This window comes from Gossypium hirsutum, chromosome A11 (genome assembly GCF_007990345.1).
Source record: "Gossypium hirsutum isolate 1008001.06 chromosome A11, Gossypium_hirsutum_v2.1, whole genome shotgun sequence".
Lineage (NCBI taxonomy): Eukaryota > Viridiplantae > Streptophyta > Magnoliopsida > Malvales > Malvaceae > Gossypium > Gossypium hirsutum.
The window spans coordinates 26,427,782-26,438,754 of record NC_053434.1 but is presented as its reverse complement, the minus strand read 5'-3'; the positions used below and the strand labels follow the sequence as shown (position 1 = coordinate 26,438,754).

The window sequence follows — 10,973 nt, the reverse complement described above, 5'->3', positions numbered from 1 at the left end:
TTTAATAATATTCAACATTATAATATTTGATATTCATGTGTTTAAATATTTTTAAAAATTAAAATATATTTTTTTAAATATAATTATATTAGACTTGAATGAAGATAATTTTTATATAGATAATTAAAGTTACTCATAAAAGAATTTTTTTCAAAAAAATGATTTACAATTTTTAAAAAGGTTAAAATAATTTAAAAAAACAACTTATTTTCCATTTGAATTTTGAGTTATTTTCTAAAACAAATTTAGATTTAATCATAATTAATTTACTTGGACAACTGAGAAAAAAATATATATATATATATATATTAAAATCATGATTATTATATTACTTATTTATTACTTTAAATCCATTAAAAAATATTAATTAGGTGGAACCGATCAAGTGATGGTGTGTAATGGATATTCTTTCGATCTCCTGTCTCCGCACCAAACTCTGAAAGCTTCGAAAACAAGGTCTCGCGAGTTTGCAACAACACAAACAGATTGCTTTATAAGAAAAATCCCAGTACTTAACTCATTCCCAAATTATTCTACGGGCTAATCTCTCTCACCCTTTGCTCCTGCGAAAATGGGTATTACTGCTAAAGTTTTCTGTGCTGGAACTGCTGATACCAAGCTTGACGAGCTCCATTTTCTGTCCCAGTCAGTTGGATCCTCTCTCACCACCTTTTCTAATAGCTCTTCCTCCAAGGTGTATTCTACTTATGCTAATTCCATTAGTTTCATAATCGATGGTCCTTTATTTGATTTACAATGATAAGAAAGTTGGTAGTTTTTTTTCTTTGAGATTATTGGCATTTTCGTTGGTTTTGATTCTAGTTTACGAGTGTTACCAATCCGGGTATTTTCTTAATTTTCTAAATTTTCTACTTTGATGACAAAAAAAAAAAAATAAAAAAAGTTTTTTTTTCTTACTAATGGAAATGACAGGTAGAAGTTGTGATAGTTGATGTTTCTGCTGGTCAAAAGGAAACTGAGAGTTCGGGTGATTTCAAGTTTGTGACAAGAAAGGAACTTCTTTTATGCTATTCTGAATCAGTTGGTGGAAACCCAATTGCGCTTCCTGATGATAGAGGTGAAGCTGTTGATATTATGAGCAAAGCCCTTCAACATTTTATTAAGAAGGCTCATGCTGATGGTGTTCTTGCTGGAGCTATTGGCCTTGGAGGCTCTGGAGGCACATCTTTGTTATCATCTGCTTTTAGATCTCTTCCAGTTGGAGTGCCAAAGCTCATTGTATCTACTGTAGCTAGTGGTCAAACTGAACCTTATGTTGGAACATCGGATTTGGTATTGTTTCCATCGATTGTGGATATCTGTGGGATTAATAGTGTTAGTAGAGTTGTGTTATCAAATGCTGCTGCTGCTTTTTCTGGTATGGTAATTGGAAAGCTTGAGAAGTTCCAGGAATCTCGTAATGAAGGTAAAAAATGCACAGTGGGTATAACCATGTTTGGGGTCACAACACCATGTGTTAATGTTGTGAATGAAAGGTTAAAGAAGGAAGGTTATGAAACCCTCATTTTCCATGCCACTGGCGTAGGGGGAAAGACTATGGAATCACTGGTTAGAGAAGGATATATACAGGTAACTTTCTTCTTCACTTATTTGCTTCCAAAAATCTTCATTCAAATGTGAATTGTTTTACCTATGGTGAATCAAGTTTATGCTTTTCTTCGGTGATATGACTTGAACTTAAGATGCTTGATTTTTGGAAGTTGTCATAGTTTGGATCCCCATGATAGGATTGGAGCTAGATGCTTGTGCTTAATCAAGCTGTATTGCTGTAGGATATTTCAGTTCATAACCATTGAAGAGTTTTAACCTTTTATTCTGTTCTATGGTAGTTTTCTTTTTTTTTTATTATACAGTTGTTCAAGCTCAGCTTTTTCCTTGTTGTGTTAGGGAGTTTTGGACATTACAACTACAGAAGTTGCAGATTATGTAGTTGGGGGTGTGATGGCGTGTGACAGTTCTCGTTTTGATGTTATTATAGAGAAGAAGATCCCTTTGGTCCTCAGTGTCGGAGCCTTAGATATGGTGAATTTTGGAGCTAAAGATACCATACCTTCTCATTTTCAGCAAAGAAAGATTCACATCCACAATGCCCAGGTGATAAGTCCATATACCGACTTTTTTAACATTGTCCATATGGTAGAGAAAGGTTTATATCAGTTCTATCGTACCTTTTTGCTTTTTAGAATTGGTTAAAATGGGTTTTCTTTGTACTTTACTGAAACAATCCAATCGATCTTCTCTGTCTCGCTGCTTAAAAAATAGGAGAGATAAGTGTATTGTTCTGGATTCTACCATGTTTGCTATGGTCTAATGTGTCTTCTGTTTGTTAATAATGGGTGATTGAAGGTATCACTCATGCGAACCACAGTAGATGAGAACAAAAAATTTGCTGCCTTTATAGCTGATAAACTCAACAAGTCTTCATCAAAGATTGTTGTTTGCCTTCCACAAAAGGGTGTTTCAGCATTGGATGCTTCAGAGAAGCCCTTCTATGATCCTGAGGCTACTGGTACTCTTTTAAATGAACTGCAGAGACTTATTCAGATTAGTGAAGACTGCCAGGTATCCTTATTACTTTTGAATGTTGTGTACCAAATTTTATACTTTTTCAGGTTTAGTCTTCATACATCATGCATGTAGCATTCCAATTTTCCTTATGAAGTTGAAGATTATGTCTAATGATAGGTAAAGGCGTATCCTTACCATATCAATGACCCTGAGTTTGCGAAAGCATTGGTCGAATCATTTATGGAGATCTGTTCAAAGAATCCTACAGACTCTAGTCTTCCCCAGGTTGCTTCTTGTGAGTCCAGCCAGGACCTTCAAAAGGGTCATGACTACAGTATGAACTCATCGAGCTCTGGGACCCTTACCTATAGCCCAAGCAACTTCCCTGATGCAAGACCAGGTTGGATTATTGTTAAGGGAGCCTTATTTTTGTACAAAGTTTTGATCATCAATAATATGTTTATAAGGGTGAAAGCATGGTTATAATACCTAACAAATTCTCCAAAATTACAACCTTGCACAGCAATATGCTAATTATAAACAATTTGACTATTAGTAACATTATCTGACTACTGTTAATGCTTTTTAACCAAGTACCTAGATTTATATGTTTCTTTGTTTCAAAGTTGAAGAAAGCTAACTTGTAATAATATCTTGACAGAAACTTTACAAAGAACCCAGGGAATATTGCAGCAACTCAGAGATCAAATATCTAAAGGACTAACTATAGTCGGAGCTGGTGCAGGGACTGGAATATCTGCAAAATTTGAGGAGGCTGGTGGTGTTGATTTGATAGTTTTGTACAATTCAGGACGCTTTCGTATGGCTGGAAGGGGTTCTTTGGCGGGACTATTGCCATTTGCTGATGCAAATGCGATCGTCCTTGAGATGGCGAATGAAGTACTGCCAGTAAGTTGTAAGATGTTGCTTGTGTCATCAATTGCCATCTACAGTAGTGTAAATCTTCTCTTATTAAGTACCTGTTAAGGATATGTGAAAAGGATCATGTCAAAGGGCAATTAGTAGGAAAGTAGCAGTCAGTTGTCTTCTCTTTATTTTGATTTTTGCAATGACCTATTGTGATTGGCAGTTCAGACTCATCAAAGGGAGACTAAAACCTTAGGTCTCATTAGAGAGAGACCCAAATCTCTTTAGTGTTTTTTTAGTCCTGAATCAGTTTAGGTTTTATTTTTCCATCCATCCTTTAAGTTAAGATCAGTCTTATTACATAAATAGGAAACCTATTCTAGAAAGGAAAGAAGTCAACTGAAATAAAATCGCAATCGAGAGCCTAAGCCTTAGAGAATTGATACTAATGGTCTTTCCTAATATAGGTTCAACCCGCAAAAAGAGTTTGTCCTCAAGCTTGAAGTCAAGTAAACTCAACCCTATTCAATCTCAATTTCAGTTTCTGGTTTTGCGACATTCTAATCTCTTAATTCCAGCCAAAAGAGCTTCTTAAGTTGATGTCTAACCGTATATGGTTCATCACAACTATAAAATATGCCCTTTACTCTTCTCTTTCCCATGTTTGGCCTTGATAATTTTTTTCAAAAAGGATAGATGAATTTACTCAGTTTGCTTCAGTAGTTCCCCGTAATGTATTGTTGCAGTGTTGCCCTTAGAAAGTTGGGATGCGAGACTGTCACACTTGCAAGACAATTAAAACTGCCTTCACTGCCTTGCCAAGTTCCTCTAAGATTATTCCCAACTTGAAGCATTTACTACTTTTGTTCAAAGGCCCTATAGAGGCTCATAACAATGGCTAAATCCAGGGGTTTGTGCATTTGAACATCCAGTCAAATGGTGTTATCCAGTCCAACCGTGAATAACCCGACATGTTGGTCTACCTAATCTACTGAACAACCCGTGGTAATTTTTCCTGAAATTTTCCTTGATAGAGCGCTACAATTCCTGTTTGTTTCAAACTAACCTTATCTCCTAAGGGGCTGTTGCCTACTGAGGACCAAAATAAAGGGAGCAATTGTTGCGAATTTTTAACCAGTTCATCGCGTGTCCCTCCAACTTAATATGATAATACCAAAGTTGCCTCATCCAGCATGTGGAATGCTGCCAAACTTACCTTGTCCACCTTATTGGTGTGCTGGTTTTTGAAGACTTTTCACACTAATGCAGCCAAATCAAGGGATCTTCCAACCCGTCAAAAGTAGGAAAATCTAATTTTGTGTACTTAGGCGCAGCTCTTCCGACTAGCAGGCAGCGGCGGCGCCTCATCTCTTCCAGCAGTTGGTGGGAGAGGTGCTCAGTCTAGTCGGATCGTACTGCTACTTGTTTTACCATCCCCGTTGTTGATTTGCCCAAGTCAGAAATTAGGGTTTTTTTCCCTCCACCACTGACTCTGTAACATTTTGCTCTTCTTGTAACAATGTTCATATATCATTGCTCATTGTGGTAAGCTCTGATACCTTAAGGATACGCGAACAACATCGTGTCATAGAGTGATTAACAAGAAAGTCCAAGTCAAATTGTCTTCCCTTTATTTAAATTTCTAGGATGACCTATTGTGATTGACAATTCAGAACCTAAGCCTTAATTAGAGAATTGAAACTAATGGCCTTTACTAACACAGATTCAGCCCTCAAAGCATCTATAACACTATTGTTCAACATTTGTCTCAAATTCTATTTCACCAATTGAAAAAGACAAATAACTGTTAAATATCTTTTCATTTCAGTGCTGTCTTTGTTAACTCCTAGTTGCCTTTTTTCGCCTTTTTTTGCTTAAATAATGTACAACTTTTTCATGGACTAACAATCAACTTACCAGGTAAGAAGATTGTGTGGTTGTATTTTCAGTTATTTTACTTTGAAAAACTTTCCCCTCCAGTTTCCTGCTAAATTCACTGTACCTTTTATGATTTCTGTCTGATACATGGCTCCAAATACTCATAGGTGGTAAAGGCAGTGCCTGTTCTCGCTGGAGTATGTGGAACTGATCCTTTTCGGCGAATGGATTACTTCCTAAAGCAATTGGAATCAATTGGGTTCTCTGGAGTACAAAATTTTCCAACTGTTGGATTATTTGATGGTAACTTTAGGCAAAATCTGGAAGAGACTGGAATGGGATATGGGTATGACACTATGACTCAAATGTTTCATTTCACTCATAAGGGGCTTATACGTTGCTTTATGTTTCCTAATGTACAGGCTGGAGGTTCAAATGATTGCAAAAGCACATAAAATGGGATTCTTGACAACTCCGTATGCTTTCAACACTAACGAAGCTGTGGAAATGGCAAAAGCGGGTGCCGATATAATAGTAGCCCATATGGGACTCACTACATCTGGTTCTATAGGTGCCAAAACAGCTGTCTCATTGGAAGAAAGTGTTCTTCGTGTTCAAGCTATTGCCGATGCTGCTCATGCCATCAATCCTAATGTCATCGTGTTGTGTCATGGAGGTACAGTTTAGCATCTTTCTTCCTTATTCCTTTATTGTGAAGTTCCAACGATGATTATTAGTTAAACTTTTTGAGAATGCTGTTGGATCCATAAAATTTGGTGCATTTTGCAGGTCCAATATTCGGTCCTTCAGAAGCAGAGTTCATATTGAAAAGAACAAAGGGAGTTCATGGGTTTTACGGTGCATCGAGCATGGAGAGGCTACCGGTTGAACAAGCTATTACGAGTACCGTTCAGCAGTACAAATCAATATCCATCAAGTGAACTTTGAACAGCTGTTATTAATACCCCATGATTGAGATGAAATAGAAATAATTGAAATAATACGCGAGAATAATGACGATTTAGTCGATGTATAATGATGTAAACTTTTCGGCTCATTGTTCATATACTTGATAAGAACTGAGGCTGTGAGGCATGTTATGGCTTTATCAAATAATGCTTACTGACATAACTACTTTGTTGAAATCCTGATATTTTTATTAACAGAATGGAAATGAAAGCAACCATACATGCTTCTTCTCCAACAGGTTTCATTTCATTTGCCATGTTTTCATGGATTCAAACTTGAACATTGCCTTTCAAATCCATTCTGTTTGGCTTTGCAGAAAATTTGAGAACTCTATTTTTCTCATTCAAACTATACAAAGAAAACATTCCAACCTTTTTTACAAAATAAAAAAAAACCATTTGCGTTCATATTTGTTCAAGCTACTAGAGTAAGAAGTGCAACCTTTTTATCAACATTCATTGAATTGCCAGTATGAAAATACCACACTAGTGTTTTTTTTTTTTTTATACAAACATGCTTTGACGATTTTAAGATTTAAACTGAATCCAAATGTCTAGGAAAAATGTTCACTTTCATTTCTTCCAATCATTTGTTGGTACTAGTGGAATACATAGATTTTTTTTTTTTTGTCAATGTAAGTTTAGATCAAAGATGTTATCTTAATCTAGGGTCAGGGCATGCCATTGACTCATAAAAAGCTGAAAATGATATTTATAAACTACTCATTAACTAAAACTGTTCATGAAATTCGAATCCTAATACTTGTTAAAGTGCCAATAAGTAGATGGATTATTCAATACAGCTACAACATAGAGAACCATCTCAGGTTTGGTGATATTCAATTTGCTTGGTTGGTAGTTTAGAAAGGTAGAATTTGGAGAAGAATGGAGTGGCGGCACGTTGCAAATGTTTGGGAGGTTACAACACGCATAACATGGACTTATTCTGAACAAGAATCGCACATATCTTGCTTTTGGTCTTTTCTTACAGGAGATACCGGGTGGACATCATAATCCCACAAAGTCACAACATTGCACTTTGAAAACCAGTCATTTCTTTACTCCAAAAGCACATGCTTGTTTGTTGGATCTGTCTGGCCTTAGCAAATGCTTTAGTCTGTAGATGCTTTCGCCGTCACGCTACCGCTGAATTCTCCAATATTAAATGCAAAAGGAGAATCTCCAAGATCCATCCACACATTTTGAAATTACTTACTTTACACCCGCAAAGCAAATTCAATTAAATAAGGAATTTTTTTTAAAATATTTAAATTAGTATCTTTGTCCTTCAAATATTTTACCATTTTTATTTTTGGACTATTAGGTCTTTATATTATCCATTTTTACTTTTTAAAAAATTAACAACTTTTATCATTACTTTCAATATTTTTATTCTTTAATTTTTAAATATATTCTGTAATCTCTTTTTGGGATTATTATTTTAGGTCTCTACTTTTTAAATTTGTATTAAAAATTAACAATTTATAGATTAGGATTCTTTAATTTTTATATTTGTTTTCATATCAAATTCTTTCTAAATTATTTTTTGGATTATTAGGTCTCTATTTTTTTAAATCTATATTAAAAAATTATTAATCTTATCATTATTTTTTTGGTTTTTAGATACTTAGGATTCTTTAATTTTTTAAACCTCTTCTTAAGAAATTAACCTATAAATTTCATTTTTTAGCTATTTAACTCAACTTTTTGAGTTATTAAGTTTGTTTCTACTTTTTTTTTAAATTTGCTGAACTCTTTTTATTTATGAATTTAATAAAATGACATGAAAATTGAATAAATGTTATTTATTAATATTTTGAAATTAGAAAAAAAATTAAACCCTATCGCGAAAATCCACCCGATAACCTCCATCTACTCAGCCCCACTATCTCCGAAGCGTCGCCATTCGACTCACTCCCATCCAACGGCAATTCGTGGCGGCTAGGTGGGCACATGATCCAAAGCGCCAACCATGGGTTGATGCAATCTTCCTGGTAAATATGCTTGCACGGCATCTCTCTAGCTTTCAATCTGAGCTCGAAAGGTTCTTTACAAACGGCTTAGTGGGTTTCTGAACAAACATGGGCTTTTTCTATATGAATCGTCGGCATTGATTCATTTGCCGATTTCGAAGCGGGCAGGTTCTCAAGTTTACCCAGTCCGGTTCTTTCGATCTGGGAAAACTATCCCAGTAACCGGTCGAAACCTAAACCCATTAGAGATTCGGACATCGAAGTCGGTATGGGTCTTAAATGGGACCCAAATTAGTCGTCGTAGAAGAACCCAAACCAGCTATTGTTATTATTGTTCCCATCGGCAGAGCCGTTCTCGTCGTCGGTTGAGCCACGGAGGACGATAATCGGATTGATGTTTGACCGGTCAACGAAACCCTGACGATTTCGACAAGACAATATTTCGTGCCCGATTTGAATTTTTTTTTTTTTCAATTTCAGAAATCTTTATAAAATAACATATATTTAACTTTTTCATGTCATTTATTATGACACAAAGAAAAAGTTGGTGGACGAATGCCGTTTCGACACATGGACTTTTAAATCCACTTAGCAAAATTTAGCAATCTATCCGGCATTAACAAAAATCACAATTCATTTTCCGAAGAATTTTTTACTACTTTAGCCTAATATTTATTTAAAGATAATGTTAATACTTAATATATATATATATATATACATGCGCGTACGGATTCACTTACATTTTTCTTTCAGCTTAATTTAATTTGTCCAATTATTTCGCTGTTCAATTTCTTCAACCTCCATTCTAATGAAATAATTATTTTTGATTTCGTCAGGTCAAGCAAAAGTTCAAAAAGTAAAATTAATCATTAATGTCTTAACCTTGAAAGGATAAATTTAGAGCATTGTTATTGTTATACATTATAAAGAAAGAAGAAATAAAAAAAAAACTAAAGAGATGGAAATAATGTAAAAGGAAAATAAAAGAAATTTTTAAAAAATATTTTTTAAAGTTTATATGATGTGGTAGTTGCTTAGTTTCTTTTAACGAATATAACATTTTGATGTAAATTTGAAAACTGAAGAATAGTTTAAGTATCACTTATGGTCCAAAATAAATTTAGGTTTCAACTTGGGAAAATAGTTTAGTTTAAGAGCCTTTTTTAAAATTATAAAATAATGATATTTTATTCAATTAAATAAATAATAATTATTATAATGCGATGATTTCTTGTTACCTGAGTGATCTCTACTATAATAAAATTCTTAATTAAATTGGTGTTACTCTTCATCTAGATCCCAATTCAATTAAGAAACTACCAATTAAATTATGAATTTCAAACCTTTTAACTTTACCATTTTAATCAAAATATCATTTAATTCTTGAATGTGTATTTAGTACATTGACAATATAGTTTTTTAACTCTTCCATGTGTCTCATATTTTTATATATATTTTTTTTAATTTTTTTTACTATACTTTACATACATTTATAGTCATCCAACCTTATTCGTGAAATATTTAAATTTTATTGACAATGTACTAAATATTTTTTTTTAATTTTTATATAATTTTTAATAAATATATTATAACATTCTTTTTTCTTTAAATTAGTAACTCTTAAAAGAAATATAAAATAAATAAAACAAAATCTATATTAATTTATTTATTACTACTTAAAAATTTATTGCTTATTATTTATTCCGGTAAACTACACCATTAGTTACTAAATCATGGATAAATTTTTGTTTTGGATACTTAACTAAAAAAATTTATAATTTTATCGTTGAACTATTCAAAAGCTTTCATTTAATTCACTGGGTTGTTAAAATCAATGTTATATGGCTTTCTTTGTTCGTATTGTCTGCATCAATTGAATTCTCTCTTTCCCTTTCCCTTCTATAGTTCAGTTTGTTTTATGAAACAACTTTAGACGTTACAAATCAGTGAACTAAAATTTAAACAGCTTTTTTCTTTAATTTTCGGCACTGACCATCAAATCGACTTAGATTTAAGGTACATTCTTCTACTTGTCGATGAGTACTGATCTACTGTACCAATCGTCGAATTACTTCTTAGAGCTCGCTTACGAAACTTTTTTTTAGAAGAAAATTTAATAGCCCAGTAACTTAAATAAAAACTTTTAAATAGTTCAGTAACATAAATAAAAAATTTTGAATAATTTAATGACTAAACTGTAATTCCTTTTAATTAAATGATGAAAACAAAAATTTATAGATAACTTAGTGAGTAATAGTGTTGTTTAGCATTAAGATAAAAATCAGTCAATGTGTATAAGAATAATATTGGGTGTAACTTTCCGGACCTTAACATGTGTTGAAAATGGAATAACAACCGGTTTCCTTGAAATGACCAAGAAAGAAAGCCGACGCTTATAAACAATGGGCAGCGGATAAAGACAAGCAAGTTCTACAGTTTTGTGGATGACAAAAGATGCCCCTAATGTCTCTACGTTTTTAAATAATAATAATTGCGAAAAGGAATGATTTCTTAATCAGTAAAAGCAAGAAAGTCGGTAGTGTCCCATTATAGCTCAGCTATGTCTATATGGCAACTTGACAACCCCTTTTTCCATCATTTGCTTCTTCTTTTTTCTTTCTTTTTTTAATAAATTTATTAAAAGTCTATTTATGAAACATTTGTAACAGCTCCATACTAATGGTAAAAGTGTAGCTTGTATATACATTTGTACTTTTAAGAAAAAAATCTCTTTTGTCAATAGAAATATAAATGAAAT

The 10,973-nt window shown here is 33.3% G+C and overlaps 1 protein-coding gene across 1 annotated transcript; it reads left to right on the top strand.

Moving 5' to 3' along the window:
* Positions 1-322: 322 nt before the first annotated feature.
* On the top strand, positions 323-6,419 carry LOC107901251 (toMV susceptible protein tm-1(GCR26)). Its single transcript, XM_016827181.2, has 9 exons — positions 323-694; positions 934-1,590; positions 1,909-2,115; positions 2,368-2,583; positions 2,707-2,929; positions 3,191-3,438; positions 5,442-5,620; positions 5,697-5,950; positions 6,064-6,419. The coding sequence occupies exons 1-9, from the start codon at positions 572-574 to the stop codon at positions 6,213-6,215; spliced, it is 2,259 nt and encodes a 752-aa protein (XP_016682670.2). The 5' UTR covers positions 323-571; the 3' UTR covers positions 6,216-6,419.
* Positions 6,420-10,973: the final 4,554 nt, after the last annotated feature.

What these genes read in the sequence shown, in the direction of transcription:
- LOC107901251 (XM_016827181.2), top strand. Translation starts at nt 572, where the DNA reads ATGGGTATTACTGCTAAAGTTTTCTGTGCTGGAACTGCTGATACCAAG. An exon ending in AGATTAGTGAAGACTGCCAG is followed by an intron (nt 2,584 to 2,706) that starts GTATCCTTATTA and finishes GTCTAATGATAG; the next exon opens with GTAAAGGCGTATCCTTACCA. An exon ending in GAGACTGGAATGGGATATGG is followed by an intron (nt 5,621 to 5,696) that starts GTATGACACTAT and finishes CCTAATGTACAG; the next exon opens with GCTGGAGGTTCAAATGATTG.